General features: G+C 49.9%; 6 protein-coding genes across 6 annotated transcripts; 1 reads left to right on the forward strand and 5 right to left on the reverse strand.

The window, feature by feature from the left end:
* Positions 1-446: 446 nt before the first annotated feature.
* On the reverse strand, positions 447-1,136 carry POX_b02593 (FK506-binding protein 2; the record flags this gene model as incomplete). The annotated part of the gene is made up of 2 exons (XM_050111506.1): positions 447-615; positions 910-1,136. 2 exons carry the CDS (start codon positions 1,134-1,136, stop codon positions 447-449), a joined length of 396 nt encoding a protein of 131 aa, XP_049971852.1.
* Positions 1,137-1,722: 586 nt separating this feature from the next.
* On the reverse strand, positions 1,723-3,617 carry POX_b02594 (Glycerophosphoinositol permease 1; the record flags this gene model as incomplete). Its single annotated transcript, XM_050111507.1, has 6 exons — positions 1,723-2,402; positions 2,477-2,845; positions 2,915-3,066; positions 3,145-3,261; positions 3,329-3,378; positions 3,477-3,617. The coding sequence occupies 6 exons, from the start codon at positions 3,615-3,617 to the stop codon at positions 1,723-1,725; spliced, it is 1,509 nt and encodes a 502-aa protein (XP_049971853.1).
* Positions 3,618-4,718: 1,101 nt separating this feature from the next.
* POX_b02595 (Zinc-regulated transporter 1) lies at positions 4,719-5,795 on the reverse strand (the record flags this gene model as incomplete). The annotated part of the gene is made up of 1 exon (XM_050111508.1): positions 4,719-5,795. One exon carries the CDS (start codon positions 5,793-5,795, stop codon positions 4,719-4,721), a length of 1,077 nt encoding a protein of 358 aa, XP_049971854.1.
* A 1,276-nt stretch (positions 5,796-7,071) lies between these two features.
* On the forward strand, positions 7,072-7,869 carry POX_b02596 (uncharacterized protein; the record flags this gene model as incomplete). Its single annotated transcript, XM_050111509.1, has 1 exon — positions 7,072-7,869. The coding sequence occupies one exon, from the start codon at positions 7,072-7,074 to the stop codon at positions 7,867-7,869; it is 798 nt and encodes a 265-aa protein (XP_049971855.1).
* A 6,765-nt stretch (positions 7,870-14,634) lies between these two features.
* Positions 14,635-14,790, reverse strand: POX_b02597 (uncharacterized protein; the record flags this gene model as incomplete). Its single annotated transcript, XM_050111510.1, has 1 exon — positions 14,635-14,790. The coding sequence occupies one exon, from the start codon at positions 14,788-14,790 to the stop codon at positions 14,635-14,637; it is 156 nt and encodes a 51-aa protein (XP_049971856.1).
* A 2,014-nt stretch (positions 14,791-16,804) lies between these two features.
* POX_b02598 (uncharacterized protein) lies at positions 16,805-17,783 on the reverse strand (the record flags this gene model as incomplete). The annotated part of the gene is made up of 3 exons (XM_050111511.1): positions 16,805-17,126; positions 17,207-17,393; positions 17,732-17,783. The coding sequence occupies 3 exons, from the start codon at positions 17,781-17,783 to the stop codon at positions 16,805-16,807; spliced, it is 561 nt and encodes a 186-aa protein (XP_049971857.1).
* Between the last annotated feature and the right edge of the window lie 140 nt (positions 17,784-17,923).

Below are 17,923 nucleotides of genomic sequence, written 5' to 3' on the forward strand. Positions count from 1 at the left end.
AATACATGCCGCTTTCATGGAAATCTTCATGGCCATGACTGATTCGCCCTGAATTCGACTCGTCTTGCTTCCCTCCACGGGAGGCTACACTGGGAACGACTCGCGCGGACTGCACTGCACACTATCATAATTTCTACATGTATATACCGGACAACGGATACCCCCTTGAGAGCCTACATACTCGGCATTTGCAGCCTTGTAATCCATTTCCGCCATGTGCAACAATTCAAGTCAACCTCGTTCAAGATGACGACGAGGGTCATGGTATCACTTTCAGGTCCAATAAGAAAAAAGAAAACAAACAATCTTCATCGAAACGGCCCAGATCTCGCTGCAAAATGCAAGCGGTACCCTGTCCCGAAGCACAAATATCACTGGATCTTCCACATCGAGCGATTCAGTCGACAAAAAAAGGGGGACAGGGTCAACCGACAGAGCTTCCCCATCTATAATTCGTCCTTCTCGACACCCTCAATGCCGACCAATTCGGTCTCAAAGACAAGAGTGGCGCCACCGGGAATAGGGCCAATGCCGCGGTCACCGTAGCCAAACTCGGGGGGAATAGTCAATGTGCGCTTCTCGCCGATACACATGTCGAGAAGACCCTGGTCCCATCTATACTCGAAAGGTCTTTAGCAAGGGGCTTTCAAAACTGGATCAAAATCACAAAAACAAAAACAAGCACCGGTACTAGCACCAACACCAGCAAGTGAACCACGAGGTAGTCGCCGCATTTTGTTCGATCATTGAGAACAGAAGGGAAGAATGAGTTGCCTTGAAGTGAAGGCAATCTCTCCCTCTCTGCCACGTATACAGACAACACACTACAGTCCCTCAAAATTGGCGAAAAAAGAAGGAGCAAGAAGAAAAAAGAAAAAGAAAAAGGACAAGGCAAATGTCCAAACGTACCCCTTAATCACACGGCCAGTTCCCAACTTGAACTCCAATGGAGCATTGCGCTTGAAGCTCGAATCAAACTCCTTGCCATCTGCCTGCAGAGTACCCCGGTAATGCATCTGGACATTGTCACCGTTTTGGGTCTTGCGCTCACACTCCACCTTGTGAGTGGTTTCGATGCCGAGCTCGGCGGCGCAGGCCAGAGAGGCGAGGGACAAGAAGAGCGTAGTGAGACGCATTGTGGTGGGCGGTTTTAGGGGGGAGTTGGGGTGGAATAGGGCGATTGAGGATGAAGAATGGTTCAACCAACAAGAAAGAAAGAGGTCAGGATAGACAAAAGGTGTTTGTCGAATGAGTTTCAAGACCAGGTTGATAAAAGGAGGACAAGAGAAAGAAGCAAAAGAGGGGAAGAAAAGAACAACGTGGAGTTGCGACGAATGCGGAGACGCTTGGGGGCCGCCCGCATGAGCGTGGGGGGGGAAAGTCGTCACTTTTGGCATTCTGCAGGACTTGAGGATTGTTTCAAAGTGCAGAATTGGAGGAATTCTCGTGCCGTGTTGTCGACTTGGGTTGATGTTCAAAGATAATCGAGTCAAGGCGATGATAGGAGTGTATTCTTTTTTATCACTATGTCTGAAGCGTCACAAAAGTCACTTGATGACCCGTCGTGGGCATCACGCAGATAGTAGACCAAACCAGATTGTCTCACCAGCAAATCGTCACCACCGAAAAGAAAAAAGATTCAAGATGCCAAACAAGGTCTAGGTACAAGCAAACTATGTACTCCAAGTCCAATTCACAAATCAGGCAAAAAGAAAGGACTTCTCAAAACGTCTTTTCAGCAGTAGCCTCAGTCATCGCCGCCGTGGGAATGCCCTCATTCGCATCGCCCTCGAGATCATCCTCTCCCATAGCTCCCTGCCACCCATTCGCCACCAGGTACGCGCGAAACTTCTCGTCTCGCATACGCAGGTCTTCCCCTGAGAGATCGGGCACGAAGAACCAGGTCACCAGAACCCCAACCACGCCACAGACAGCGGCAATAATAAAAGTCCATTTCTTTCCCAGGTGAGTGGAGATGGGCTGGAACGCCTGCGTCCCGATGGCCGCGCCGGTCTTGCCAATCGCAGCCGAGAGACCGTAGCAGGTTCCACGCACACCAGTGGCATAGGACTCCGACGACAAAAGGCCCAGCATGTTGCCGGGACCAAAGTTGCCCGAGCTTTGCATGAGACCGTAGAAGACCACAAAGAGAGGTATGATCTTGGTGATCTTATCAAAGGCACATCCAATGATGAGACCAAAGATCAGGTAGCCGCTAAAGCCAATCATCATGATATTCTTCCGCCCTACACGGTCGCAGAGGAGAGCGCCGAGAAAGACTCCTGGCAGGGCGATGGCTCCTAGGAGCAGCTGCCACTCGGCTGTCTGGCGAATGGAGCCCGTGCCCACCACATTCGAAATGATAGTGCCGGAGAAGACACCATTTGGAAACGTGACAAAATCTGGGAGAGGGGGTCATCAGCATTTTCAGCCAGAGCTGGGACGACGCAGTCCATCGAGGGAGGAATGACAGCACCGTAGAGAAACCAAGCACCACAGGTCCCGATCAGGTTCTTCCAGTAATATCGGAGGACAAGCTTGTATGGAACATGCTTCTTGATCGCACCGCGCCGATAGAGGGCAGAGTTGAGCATTCGGATCCGAAAGTAGAACACAGAGAGTGGCCAGATGCAACCGATGCCGAAGCAAACCCGCCACACCGTACTGTAGTGCGACTGTTGACAGGCCATCAGGACGATCAAGAAGATCGACACTGCAAAGGGTCCTCCGAAAGACAAAGGGAAATTGGTCACCATGATGAAAGCGGGCCCGCGATGCTTCGGTGTCAAATCGTTGGCGGACTCAGAGGCGGACGTAGAGGACGCAGGATACTCGCCGCCAGCGCCTGTTTAGAGACAGAATGAGTAGCTCCACTATCTTCAAGTAACATATTAAGACGGGGGGACCAACTTACCGAAGCCTACAATTCCACGAGCTACAGTCATCATCCAAAACATGCCGTCGATAGTCACACCATGCGAAGCAGTGGCCAAGATTCCACCAACGACAATCATCAGCGTGGTGAAGATGATAGCCATCTTTCGACCCAGGTAGTCGCAAGTCAGACTGCGTAGACGTGTTCATCGTGAGCATGTATATAAAAGGCCTTTTTATCCCCCCAGTGACACGTTTGATTCGACTTACCCAACTACTACCTGGCCAATAATTTCACCAACGAGCAATGCATTCGAGACTCGAGTGCTGACAGTGGACGTGTATTCATTTGGATATTCCTTTTTGAGGAGGACATTGGTCATGGTCCTGCGAACAGATCATACGTCAGTGAGGATTCGAGAACGGTCCCCAGAGCGGAGGACAAGATAGGCACATTAGGTTATTTTGGTATCCATCGCTAATCAAGGCAAAACCACTGGCAAACTATTGACTTTCTCTCGCTCAACAGAGCCGTTGATTAGCAGGGGTGAGCACGCAACCAAAAAAAATGGTTGATCCCAGGCAATCAGATGGGCACTTACAATCGTAAACAAGTCGGACAGACTCTGCTTCTTCTGCGTGACCCCGCGTGAGGGGTCATCTCCCAGGTCGATACTGTCCTGAACCTCGGCCGTGGTGAGGTCGGTCTTATCCTCGGCGGCAGATGCACCAACGGTGGTCATGGTGAATGTTGATCTCTCCTTGCGTGACACCAAGCGTCAAGCGTCGAATTGTCCAAGAAAGTAAGAGGGAGCGAAAGAAACAGAAGCGGGTGCGACATGATGAACTTATGTTACATTGCTAAATTAGAACGCAGGCACATGAGCGCACGGGGCGCCCTCTCTCAAGCCAACAGACCAGCCCTATACACAACGGTGTGGACAGAAAACAGTCAAGCGTCGTCCATAGCGTCCGCCACCAGAACTGGGGCTTTTGTTTCCCGCGTTTCTGGTTTCTGGTTTCTGCCCAGTCGAGTCTTGGGCCGAAGCTTCTTTTCACAAGACCACAGGTTCTTACACGGGCATGTATTCCCGATCCTGACTCGAAGGATTCCCACATGCTTGTCAAAGCTGCTGGCATTGGTTTGTCGTGGATACCTCATCGGCGATGGACTCCAAGGGCAGGATCGAAGCTAGACCAGATGCGGAAACGATCTTGTGGAGGCTTTGAGGCACGTGAGCACGTGAGAACAGCGGCCATATACTCGACTGTGACGGGCGCAAATCCAGAGTTGTGGACCTCTAGGCCACCATTGTGTGTGTGTGTGTGTGTGTGTGTGAGTGAGTGAGAGAGAGAGAATATCCAACCTGCAGAATTATTCCGGAGTCCCAACAAACCTACATTTACGTTGACCTAGGAGAAAAAGGGAGAAGGAGAGGGGGGGGGGGGGGGGGGAGAGAGAGAGAGAGTAATGTTCTGACAGTTAATGGGTCCAGCCATTTTTCATTGAAATTTCAATGCCTCGGAGTTTACTCCAGGAGCCACGTAAGGTGCGGGATCGGAAGCAGCAGTAGCGTCGCAAAGCCTCCCATGCGACCCTGCCCTGCCCCGTTCAATCGAGCCGCGGGTATCAAATGTCCATATGTACAGATGACAAGCGGGATGATGACCTCCAAGCCAGAAGAAGGCATACATCTCAGCTTTTCTTTTTGGGTACCAACGCCAATGAAGGAATAAAAACATACAAGCGAAAAGAGAAATCATGATGCGACGAGCCACGGGTCGTAGCAAATGGCGAAGCGGTGGATGTAAAGAGAAGGGGAAGAACAATTCGCGATCATTACTTAGGCCCACTTGCCCAGCAAGGCCATGAGGGCAGCTCCCATGCAGAGCAAGGTGAAGGCAGCGAGCACCTCTCGAATAGGGGCCTTCCGCATGGCGTTACTGAACATAAATTCGTGCGCCATCAGCTCAACAAGGGCAGTGTAGATCAAAATACCCGCGGAAATTGAATCAAACACACCATTGACGATCAGAGTGGTTTTCCCCGTAGGCGGGTAGCTGTTTCGAACTCCCAATCCAATCGCAATGGCAATGGGGGTGGAAATACCAAAAGCCATCCCTAAAAAGTAGGGGGTGAGACGTTTGGCCTTGGGCCATGGGATAAGAGCGAGACGGGAACCAAGACCAAGACCTTCAAAGGTCTGATGGAAGACCAGCACAATGTAGAGAGTTGTGAACTCCTCGCCAGAAACCGCCAGTGTAAGACCGATGAAGATGGAATGGAAGATGATACCGAATTCCAAAATGAAGATGGAGGTCAATTGCGCTGCGTAGTCCTCACTCAAAGTGGCGTGTTTCTCTTCAGATTCCTCGGCATCATGGTGTTCGCGGGAGTGGCCTAGATGATCTTCACCGGGGATGTGGTGTGTCTTGACCGGAGTGAGCTCCTCAGCCATGGGCTCCGCAGTGCCGATATGTGCGTGGGAATGCGCTTCTTCGTCGTGGGAGTGCCCATGACCGGAGCCAAAATGAGAGTATCGCATGACCATGAGCTCGACAAAAAACAGCACAATGATCGTCATCAACACGATCCCTTCCACCCAGCTGTAGTCAGTTATCGGACCGGTCAAGCATGGGTTGGTCAGGGCCTCCTCTGCGGGGGCAAGTAGGTGAATGAAGGCAGTGGCGACAATGACACCAGACCCGAAATATTTAGCAAAGAAGAAAGCCCAACCTGGAAGCCCTCCACTCCCAACAAACCGTCGAGCAAAGACTGGGAAAAGGGCACCAAAGGTAGATCCAATCATGATCACAAAGATTGAAGAGATACGCAAGCCGAGACGGCCATCGAATTCATTTCCTGAATCACATGAATCGACAGCGCGCTCGACAAGCGCATGAAGAGTTGAGCTTTCCATGTTGAACAAAGATTCAGAAATAGGCAGAGAGCCGACTGGAAGATTGGACAAGAGAAAGCAGAGTGGAAGGCGAGCTCAGAGGTAGATTCTCGGTTGACTGGCGTGAAGATGGAGTCAAGTCGTCTAAGTGAGAGGCGGCCGGTGAGGAAGGCAGAGGAGGAAGGTGAGAGAAAAGAGTAGCACAATCACTACAGGTTTCTGGCCTTCAGAGTTACTTCACAAGCTGTCAAAAGTGTGTGATTTCAGAACTGTGAAATTCCGCCTCGATTTGTGTATGTGTGTTGACTCAGTAGCCTAATGGCTGATAGCGGGACAGGAAGAAACGCCTGTCCAGATTGAGATGGACCGTCGCTGCAGCGCGACACCGCTATCGAAACCTGCTTCTTAGCAGTGGTTGCGATTGATTGCTCGCTCAGTTGTAAGCAATGCAACCTTTAAATAAACCGGTCTGTGTAAACGCCCGCCCGGGGCAATGGCTGCAGAAGCTGGAGTGACCAAGGTGGGCTGACTTTTTTTTGGCCGAATGCGTCGATAAACGGAACGTGTGAATTGAGAAACGATGGTTCACAATTGATAAAGTGTTCTTTTGAGATTCGAAGGAATCGCCAAGATAAAAATTCTTCTTCTCGACACTTGGAGTTTGTAATGAATGAATGAAGTTGGAATCGTGAACTGTCGCTCTTCAAAGCTTGCGGAATTCGTCGCCGCACCTACTAGCGGCGGGGGTCCCATGGGGACCTTGTTGGCCTCGAAGACGTCAAAACGAAGAACTCTGCATTCTAAGTACTTGGTACCTTTTAGTCTAGTGGTAAATCATAGCGATTTCATGTAGCCAGTACCTGTGCCCTGCTCCGTTCTGTGGAGTGGTTGAGGACCTTGTGGACAAGTCTCTTCCGGACTCCACCGGTCGATACCTGATCACGCAAAATGGAGTCGGGTACGCATTTTAGCCGAGATGCTCAGCTCATGGAGGCATTGAAGAGTATGCTTCATCAAATACAGTATGCCTCAAGAATGGAGACTCAGCTGACAGCACCACGTTCGAGACAATATTGGGATGATCATCTATGGTCATTCCAGTGTGAGGGGCGGTGACGACGGCGGCAGGACATTCTGCCAATCAATGAGGTGCAATCTGCCAGGGCGGGGAGATCTCCAGGTACAACCTTGCCTTGTCACGCGATGAGCTTACAGCTTCTTCCTGAAAGACTTCTATCCTCGGGTTCTGCTTTGGAACCAAGTGCAGCCTCACTACAACCATACTGTTGTCGGCAGCATGGCTCCAATTCGCCGGTACTTGCGTATCAGCAAGCATTCTGTGTTAGAATGCCGAATCTACCTGGACAATCCGTCCGACTCACGATGGCTCTTGAATCCACGTGATCCAGTCCTCTATCGGATCTTCGAGGCAATTCGCCCACTAGTCCTGCCTAAGCTTAGAGAAGAGAATCGACGGCTGTGGGCTCGAAAAAAAAGCAAGCCTGTGAAAGATGTCATTACTCAAGGTAATTTAGCGTTGCTTGTGGGATATCAACTTGCTACTAGGGGGCTGACGTCAACATCTGACTCTGCAGATGAATTCGAGGTAGCCATCTTTCTTCGCGAGTCCCGAACTCGGCACGCCCTCCTGACCCGGAACAAGATATTTCATACATCTCGCGGCGAGAACGCCAGGAGCGTGAAGGCTGAGCCTGCAGACGAAACAATGGGCGATGTCACTGATCCTGATACATCTGCCGAGGCACCAGTCATTGTTGACAGTGACGAGAGTGAAGCCGAGATTGATCTGAGGAATATCCCTGAAGCGACTGGAGATGGGACAATCCATGATCCCGCCGCCAGTTCAAGGAGTCAAAGAGATGTTTCCGTGGAAGATGAAACGACAAAGGATGAAAAGAAGATGCGCTTTAACACTCAATACGAAAGCTTCAATATCACGGGATGGGTCCTATGTCTGCTCGTCACTCGGAAAGGTGAACGTATACCGAATCGCACAGCATCGACGCCAATGAAACAGCCACTGATGGAAGAATGGATCTCCAGTCAGGCTCAGACCGGCCTGGAGGAGGATTGAAGTGACGTCCTCATGATCGATCAGGGGGAGTGCAAAAGGCAAACTGGCCGCCCATCATGACTCTGAGTCTGTAACAACCAATCTTGTCTCTTCCTCCTGCTTTTGGACACAAAGTCAGGCTCAAGCGTTTTTGCCAATTTGGGCGTTCAAGGCCTTGGGTGTTCTGGCGCCCTCATATATTGCTACTTGGTATTGTGGAGTCAAGTCGAATGAGACCCTGTGCATGCCTGTAAGTGAAGCGGATGTGTCCAGCTGTCGGGTTACTTAAGGCCCCCAGAAACTCAGCCCTACCGGAGGATGCCTGAATGACGCCTTATAACTGGACACAGGAGCGCCCGCAGCGAGGTTCGGCATTGTCAGCGCTCCCATCGACCTTCACGTACCGATTGGTCAACACCAAAAATGCCGACAGCATTTCGCCTGATTGTCATCCACTTTGGGGCGCCGTGCCGATTGCTGCGCAACCTCTTTTGAAGAGGCCTCGCGCGATGACGGATGTCCGGGCAATTAGTGCAGAGGGATCCTTGGCTGTTACGCACATGGCGGCAATTCCTGTCCACGTTCAAGCTCATTGGCGGTACAGTAGCTTGATCTCCCAAGAAATGTAGGTTTTGTGCGCGACGAATGAATTTCAGTATGTGTAACAAATGAGATTCTTAGGAATGAACGGGAGATCCCACACGACGACTAGGCTCAAAGGGGAGGGGAATATTTACGACCAGGCGTCGCCGTTCCATGTCTTCCGTGTTGCGAGCCAAGTTCTCCCTGGTTTATATTCAAATAAATTCATATGTATGACATATGCGAGGCTGCTACCCACCCGAATGAGACAGTCAAGAAGTTTGCGTAAGACGGACCTTGTGTCGAATCCGGCCGAGATTAGCAAAGCTGGGGGCTCCCGTCGTGGGTAGCCTTACAGAATGCTGCCGTTCCGTATTCCGTGGCTTTCCAGAAGGCTTCCAGGAATGCTAGTCCGAGCTGAGAGACCGCCCAGTGGACCATTGGTCCCAAAACATGAAACACGCGCTCCACTCCGTCATCTGACCAACACAGGCGGCTTCCACGGTATCTGTCGGGTGGCATGTGAGACCGACAATTTTGGCATTCCCACTGACGGTTGAAACCGCTTGATGAAGTCGGTTAATTACCCTCGAATTGGGGGTTGACGAGGATATTCACCCCAGTGGCATCATACCAGTATTCTGCTGTAGACATACAATCACTTCGCTCGTCATGATGCCCAGTCACACTAAGGGATTGAGTACACAGCTGTGTAGTTTTAGGATCTCCCGAGCTTCTCATTCGTCTGCGGTTCGAAAGTATGGAGACACGAGAAACACCTAAATAGTTGGTCAAATACAGGCAAACTGCAGCAGATCTTATTCTCTCTATAGCCCTATATGATCCCGAAAATAGATGCCCACCTTAGCCTAGCGCTCGCGAGCCGCATCAAGATTTTTTTTTTCCTGTCTCACCAACATCGCATATCCGCAACGAGCAACGGATGGCTTGATGCACATTTGCAGTCCGGACATTTTTGGAACATGAGGGTGGGTCTTGTCGTTATGCGAAGCCACTCTCACCTCAAGCAACAACGTTCAAACCGTCAACCAGGTGTCAGACATGTGCCCGATGGATCAATTTCCGCTTGACTGGAAGAACACAAGGACGAGGGAAGCGAAGGGAACCTACGAACCATGGAAACAGCCCGATGAACCGTTCAATCAACCAAGGAACCCCTTTTTCTTTTTTTTTGCCACGTGCTGGCGGGGGCTTATTTTGTTTTGTTATTATTATTTTTGAAACGGGCCAAATCGCTGTCGTCGGTTTGGATCCCGAGTGTGAAACACATCCAATATTTGGACGTAAGCCATCAACGGTTTCCAAATTCGGTTTTCAGACTAGGGTGTGGTGACCATTTTTGGAACCCGTGATGGAAGCTGGATGGGTATTGGTTGAGCCAACCAATCGCTTAGACGCTACAGGAGAGAGCATCATACCGACAGTACAGTACTGTAGAGCCGGTGGAGCCAGGCAGTCGGAGGCTTAACACTTATGTATGCATTTCAACTCTCCTATTCCGGAGCAGATACATAGGTACACGTGCTAGTTTGCAGGAATACTCTCTACGTTTGAAAAAAAAAAAATCGCATGTCATCATTACCTGATATCAGCTGGGTATGTCCAGTACATGTTTGCATTGTAATTATTATACCCTGCTTATTCGGACGCCTTCGGTTGCCCTGCCAGTAGCGTGAAGACCACATTTACCTTGCACGGCAATCTGCAGAGAAGGTCTTCATCGTAGAGGAGACTGTCTTCAGCACTGTCACCCCGAAAGAGTGGAGTCTTACACAGCCACACGCTCTTTGAATCCCACCCAACACGGTAGTCTTATGTCTCTTTCGATTTTTTGACCTTGTGTAGCGGGCAAAGGTCCACTGCCTTTTACATGAGATTCACAGTTGTGGAGAGGTTCTCGTTCCAATCTGATCGTGTGCTCTCAACCACTCTGGTTTTTTTCCCCCCCTCTTTCCTCTCTGCTTCCTTCTGATCTGTACCATTCCTCGAATATCCCCTTTACAGTAGCTGTTTGATTAATTTGGCCCCTCCCCCAATCCCCCCGAGACGGGTGTTTCTCGGACCCCACTAGCTCCTCGCTAAATGACAGCCTGCGTAAATACAGTAGTCACTGCAGTGTCACCTAGTAGTAGGCCAGTTTTAGACTACTAACAGGGGAGACTAGTCAATTAGCGTGCGAGGTCGTGAGTCACACGGTAAAACCTCCAATCCGTTAGATCCGCAAAATTCACCCGGCTGCAAGGTACGGGCGGTCAAGTCAGGCACACGGGTGGAGCAACCGGGTCCATCGACTCAATTTGGAAATTCAAAACGAGAGGACTGCAGTTGACAATCGGAAAAGCAATCACTTCAGAGAAACTCCAGATTCTTAGTCTTTGGGATTTATCGAGTGTCGAAATGGACATGCAAGATGTGTATTGGGTTAGTGTTTGCTCATCAAAGAATCCCGTCTCCTCAGGTCATTTTCTTTGATGAGCAGCCCTGGTCGTATAACATGGGCCGTACATCAGGGACCCAGAAAAGGGATGGAAAGAGTTTTTGACGTCTCGGTGCCTAAATATGGATTGGATGGTTGATAACTCTGCTCGCGGTTTTCAGGGCATCATCTTCCAAGGATTAGTAAATTTTGGTGATCATGCGCCATTCATCACGAAAAAAGCTTCGTCGGCAGGCACCCAGGCAAGAATCAGGATCCTAGTGGCGCCGGCCTCGAAATCAGGCCCGTTTTTATTTTTCTTAGCTTACTTTGAACGAGTACGTGTTATGATTGATGGAGACGAAACCGATGACATGTTTCTCTTATCAAATGCATCAACCTGGAAAGTTGCTAGATCAATGCATTCCACGCTAAGCAACCTGGCCCGTTCATCAAATCAAGGCGCGCGATCGCGGGGGATCGGGAGGTATAGAGCCCAGTTGTAATTTCCGGAGGTAGCCGGGGTGAAGAAGTTGGCAATGAGATACACTACTACAGGCGCGTTTTATGTTGCAAATCGACAAAGCGTGCGCTCATCTTTCCACATTCAACTCTCTTGCAACCTGGGACGGAGCAATGGTCCGACCGCCTCAAAGAAGGTGCAGACGTACATGCACCCATGCAGTACATGATCCTTGCGAGTATGCATGCATCATCATGCTCGGGAGGAACGTATTTGCAGCGGGTGCTAGGAGGAGGTAATAAGAGAGGACCCTCTTTGTTAAGGTTGGCACCCTAATCCGTTCGGGAACGGGGATGAGATCATGTAATTAGCGCCACTCCGACGGCCAGGCATCCGTGTGCGAGCGATGTACTAATCAGAACTGATTCAGGGTTGATGGAAAGGCTTCTGCCATACCTGATTTGGGGTAATCAAGTAGGTTTGGTGTTTTCTTTCTGAAACAGCAACCCGGCCGAGTGATGTGCATGATGAGCATGGATGGGAGCAGGGATGTCGATATTCTTTATTGCCATGTTGATCATATGATCCGCAAACGAGGGACATGAATCCAGTGGTGGGCTACACATTCAGTACAATGGCCATGCTGTATGCTGCATGTCTATCTTTTCTGGAAGCAGAGAGGAAAGAGTTCCAACATCCTCGGCGTATAGATCGAGCATGGGCGGTCTACACAGATAGTATGGAAGGTCCCTGGGCTTGTCCCATCCACCCATCATTTATGGGAGTGTCTGTATATTTTGGGCGTCATCTATGACCTACAATTGAAGATAAGGATGACCAGGGGGTTGGACAGATATAGAATTGTCTCTAGGTCCGGGAGCCAGAGACACGGACCCTCGTAGACGCGAGTACTGAAATTACTGTCACCATCATGGGAATAGATCTACTGAACCATGAATGTGCAGAGAGCCAAATCTTGTCATCGGTGTCAGGCAATGGTCTACAATGGACTGAGGGGGTGCTTCTCATGTCAAAAGCACTTTCCTGGATTCCATGAGACCAGAGTCAAACTTGCTGTGTTTGTTAATGGGTGGAATCTAAACATATTCCAGATGAGTTGATGAATCGTAAACATAGAGGACGGCTGTGCCCGGCAGTAGCATGAATAGTTTAAACCTAATGCCTAATAGGGTGTAGTGAACGTGATATGGCTTTATTCAGTTGGGTGTCGAAGGCACTGGTACATGTACTTTTCATATTCATCTAGCATTGACAAGGGAGAGACCTTCCATTAGGTCTGGTAAGGTGAGGGCGGGGGCTTCCTCAGATCAGGCACACCCATGTTCATGTCTACAATACGGATGGGGGGGATTCTCTCGACCGATTGTTGTAACCGGACGAGGGATGACAAAGCTTCAAGTGGCGTAGAGATGACCATCTATGGCGACTCTTCAGTTTCCAAGGCCAAATGATCACCGCCCGTGTGGCGCCACATGCAGTCAATGGGGGGGGCCAAAGGAAGTGTGCAGGCTTGCAAGCCTGCACACTGAACCTTGAAGGGTACTTGGCCTCTCTAACCTTTTTGGTTGTCACATAGATCATCACGCACCATATACGTATCGGGTATCGGGCCCTTCGATAAGCACCTATGGACTCGTGTTCTGACAAAAGGATATCCCTCTCACGATAATGCATGAGGAAAATGTTGTGGCTCTGCGCAAGAGATCCACACATTCTTTGCCGTTGCCACCATGAAAAGGCTGGAATTCTTTCCCCCCTGAAACGGTCATTTCCCCATCCTCTCTAGCGGACGGTAAGGGACGGCTGTTTTTCGCCTCCCCCTGAGACTGTGCACGTCAGTAACCCCCTTTCATGCAGATTCCCCCACTTATCCCCCATGCAACGAGGATCATTCAGGCAGAAGAATCATCTTGGACTCAGCATTCATCCCCGCGGTTAGACAGTATCCCTCGGGTTCTTTTTTGTCTGAAACAAGGCCGACACTGTCAAAGGGAGACGTATCATATAGATTGCACATAACGATCGGCTGTGTCTTTGATTATCAATGTCCAATCGTGTCTGATTATTTATTGAATTCTTTTCTGAAAAAAAAGAGGAGAAGAAAAAGAAGCAAAATAGTAGCATATTGCTGTTGAGGTTGAATCTTCCCACCCCGATCTAATACTATCCCTGCTGGGCAATTTGAAAAAGTTCAATCAGCCCCCCTCCATCCGTCCGAGACCATAGCTGGGCTGGAAGTAACCGATCAGAAACGAGCTAAAAGCATCGTGAGCTGAGCCCACACGCCACAGAGAATACCCTCCACCTGCCTTGGACCTGATCAGCGATCATCGCAGTTGGTGAAGATCAATATGCTTCACCTTCCGCCTGCTCGACGTGGGGAAAAAGTGGCCCGATCGACAGAGTGATTCTCACACCACTTCATTCGACACTCTCCGCCCACGTTCACATCACTTTCTGAAGGTCTACCGGGCGATGATCAGTTCCTTGTGAACATCCTACTGTCGCCTCAAGGGTTGATCTTTAACAAATGAAATTTGGACTCAGAAGATACATGTAACGAAGCCATATGAATAAAGATTGTCAATCTGTTCCCCCCCTCCGTGGTCACGAGAAGCGTGATTCTTTCGAGAAAATGCCCTTTTCCTACATGTGATCGGAGAACCCTGTGATGTCTTGAACAGGTTGGGGAAATCAAGCCCCTTTTCGGAGTGATCGGCATCCTTAGCATCTGTCGCTAAGCCTTGTTGAATCATAGCTGGGGCTCTATGCTTGTCCTCTTTTTTGGGGGGGTCCCTTTGGAGAGCAAAGATGAGAAAGTTGGAGGAGCTCTTTGGTCTGCGGGTAAGTGGCCGCGGAGACCTGCGAAGCCTCCGAGGCCGACCTCGTTGGCTGATCCATGGGAATCAACCAGCTTGCTCCGTGCTTCTGTATAGAACTACGGCGAGAGTATACACCATACGTTTCAGGCATGCATGCTTTGTGTTGACAGGCTGACATGCCACTGCCCACGGGAGATCAGTCATGAATGCAGGCGCTCGGGCCGGAGGTTCTTTGAAGCTCCTTGCTGTAAGGATCATCACCTGTCGAGTGTGATTCTTGCATGAGACTCTCGCTCTCCGATTGTCTCTACTCAACAAAAACGGGCCCCAAGAATGTCGATCCCTCGGCTGAAAAGGAAATGATCAAAATTACGACTCAACGCGAGGATAGGAGCTACTGTAATATTGTTTCTTTTAGGAGGAAACAGAAAAAAGGACGAATCAGAAAAATTTATCTCCGCTCACCGCATCAAATAGGCCAACCGCAGCCGAGTGGAATTGTGCGTGGGGCCATAGAAGGTCTGTCCAAAAACCTCCCAGCTGGTGTACGTTGGTTTGATGAGTATCTGACGCACAACCAATGCCAGTTGTGACAGATGTTTGGCAGATGGAATCATTGGCCATAGAGAGGACACTTTGCATGAGGATGGGTTTGAACCCCAATCAAGAATGAGAGCAATGCCAATGATATCACAAAAATTCCTCGCTCGTATCTGCCTCAACCTTCAAGTTTCTTGAAGATTGATTCCCGTGGTCGGACCTGGTTGATCCTCCTTCGGACAAACATCGTTGGTCGCTCCGTGGCATCGGAGGCGCGTCTTATCATCGAGCTCGACAATCGACCGATTCTAAATAAGGATGATCTAATCATTACATGTCCAGTCATGCAAGATGTCAATGATGGAAAGTCAGCGTGGACTGATGGAGACGAGTCATCGTCTTGGCTTGTGTCCTCTTTCTCTTCCTTTGTTTTTGTCGTGTTTCTCTCCTTGTACTGGTCGTTTTCAATCGTCTGAATCGTCTCCTCCGACCCTCCCCCTTTCCTGGGTCTATCCAGTGTATCCACTCGTCGTTTGGCAAAGGGGGAGACCGCCACGCGAGCAGTGAAAGTGGAGAGCTTCTAGAAAGGACCCGAAGACATTCTATCGAATTTCCTCTTGGAGTGGCAGGATTATTAATAATGAGGTCTCCATGGGACTCCCAATTAGGTTCCCGAATTGCGCAACGGGCTCTCTCATTCGTGCAGCCTGAGAGCGATGGACGGTGTTGCGTATTATTCATCATTCTTTTCCTACGTCAGATTCAGTGGGACTCTCCCTCAGCCTCCTGTTCATGGCAGGGATATGCGACGGAGGGAGAGAAAGTGGAACGGATGGAGGGGGGGGGGGGGGAATCTGAAGCAGGCCACACTCGATGCAAAATTCAAAATTAGCCTTTTTCCGGGCTTCCACAGTGTCCCCGGGTTGTGTATCTGAAGGGTACTCCGGGTCTCTGGTGGTAAACAGCCAAGAACAGAAAGAGTAAAACGTAGTCCGAAAAAAACACCCCCCAGAAAAAAAAAAAAAGCGAAAAATAAAAAAAAAGGAACGGAAAGGAAAGTAAGCCAGGTGAAAATCCACCCCAGAATAAATCAAAATGATTTTATTTTTTGAAATTCAAAATTCATCATCATGATGATACAGTATAAGAAATAATAATTTTATTCTCTAAAAGCCAGGGAAATTCACTTCTGGCTATAAGAACGTTCGTGCGCCTCCAGCGATCCCTTCTGTCTCTTTCCTCTACACCATCAAATCGATCTACAAGTGAACAAGTCTTCCAGAAGACCATCTACTATACCACCACCTGCCATCCACGATCGTCTCTCACCACGCTCCACCATTTCCCTGTTCTCCCTGGACCTTTTTCCACCATCAACCACACAAGATGCCTTCCATCGGAAACTCCAACTTCCCTCCCTGCCCGGGACCTCCCCCAAGGGCCCTCTGCCTCCTCTGCCAAAATAAATGCGCCCGAGAGCAAAATGACTGTGACGACCCTGCTGCACTCGGCTGGCTTTCAGCCTATTGCGCTCATGAACAACGTGCGATGGCCCTCCCCTGAGGGGGGCGCATCGTGCCAAATGAAACGACCTCGCACACTCGCATGCTGGTTTCGCCCTTTGTGATGAAACCATGCCATCATTCTCGCAATCATTCTCGAATCTGGCTCCCCTCTCCTGACTATACTTATTTTTTTTTTCCTTTCTTTAATACCTCCTCGACCTCGACCTGAAAACCCACTCCTTCTTTCTCGACACTTCGCCGCCACTCTCAGCTTCAACGGACTGGTCACAACAGCTGCGTTCTTCTGGTTCGCTCTCATGACGGAACCCCTGGTCTTGTCTCTCCTGTGGTAGATATTCCAGCCCGTGCATGAGACGCAGCGACCGTCTGTTTCCCTCTGGCGTCTCCGTGGATGGGTACACTTCCCCCGATCCTCTATTCTCAGCCGGTCTCTCTCCCTTTCTCAAAGAGCAGCAACTGGTGCCGGCGCCAGGCGCTCTGGCAGTCTCTACTGGCTTTCCCGCCATTTTACTTTCTCAGCCATTTTCACCAAATTCTCTTACCACCATTCTCTCTGTTTTGTTTCCTACTTTCTTCGGCTGTCTTGGGTCGCTCTGAGAGAAGCCTCCCACTCAAGCACTGAGATTCCTTTGCCGGTGAAGCCGAAACCGCGTGGGGCCTGGGGAGCAATCGACATCCACAAATCTTGGTTGGCGATTGGCCTCTGTGACGCGCAGATGTGGAGGTGCCACGCTTTTTTCCATGCGCGCGGGCGGCTCTCGAACAATTGGCCAACAGCGCCCTTCCGCGCCGGTTCCTCTTCCCTGTTCGTCACGCTCGGATCCTCTTTTCTCGCGATCAGCTGGTCAGGACCACCGTTGTCTATCAGTCTGATCTCAAGGGATGTTCTTTGTGAGAGAACTTTGATCTTCTCTGGGCTTTTGTCCTTATCTCTTTTTTTTCTTTTTCTTTTTCTTTTATCACTTACCTGTTCGGGGGGTTCCTCCCCCTCCTGCCGAGGACTTTGAGGATCTCGCAGGCCGACATGCCAAGTTCTTTTGGTACTCTACCATTCTTGTAATCCTGTTTCCTTTTCTTTTTCTTTTTTTTGTTATCCTCTGATGTCCAGTTGCTCAGAAATTCTGAGTGTCCCAGCCATTTGGCACTGACTTCAACTGTGAATCAGTAGCATGTATCATAGACTCCAATTTGTTTTAATATACCCCTCGCTGCGCAGCAAGCCATCAATCTTATCAAACATGATGCACCATTTTGAACAGCCTTTTTTTCCTTTTTTATATTTTTTTCTCATCCGTATACTTTTGGTCAATAATGCCGGACCTCCATGCAGGAGGTCACTGTCTGACTCAGAAGCACGGTGCTGAGATTATTCACATCTTTTCTCTTCCCTTTTTAGGAAATCAGCCTTTTGCGCATCATCATCGACCCCCCGCCATGTGGCTCCTCTAGTACATTCTTTCCAATTTAGGTAGCTTGTTACCTTGCTACATACTCCCTGTCGGCCCGACCTGTTCCTCAAGGTAGTCCGACCATGACTGTTCCATGATTCAACGCCTGTGACTGTCAGTGCCGCTCCCGGTGCGGCATGAAACGCACCACCCTTCCACGTCTCTTGCATTTGCTGCCCCTCCCCCTCCTCGCAACGTTGTTTCACCACTCGGCCGTGAGATTCGGCGCACGAGCA

The sequence above is a fragment of the Penicillium oxalicum genome, chromosome II, assembly GCF_001723175.1.
Source record: "Penicillium oxalicum strain HP7-1 chromosome II, whole genome shotgun sequence".
Classification (NCBI taxonomy): Eukaryota; Fungi; Ascomycota; class Eurotiomycetes; order Eurotiales; family Aspergillaceae; genus Penicillium; species Penicillium oxalicum.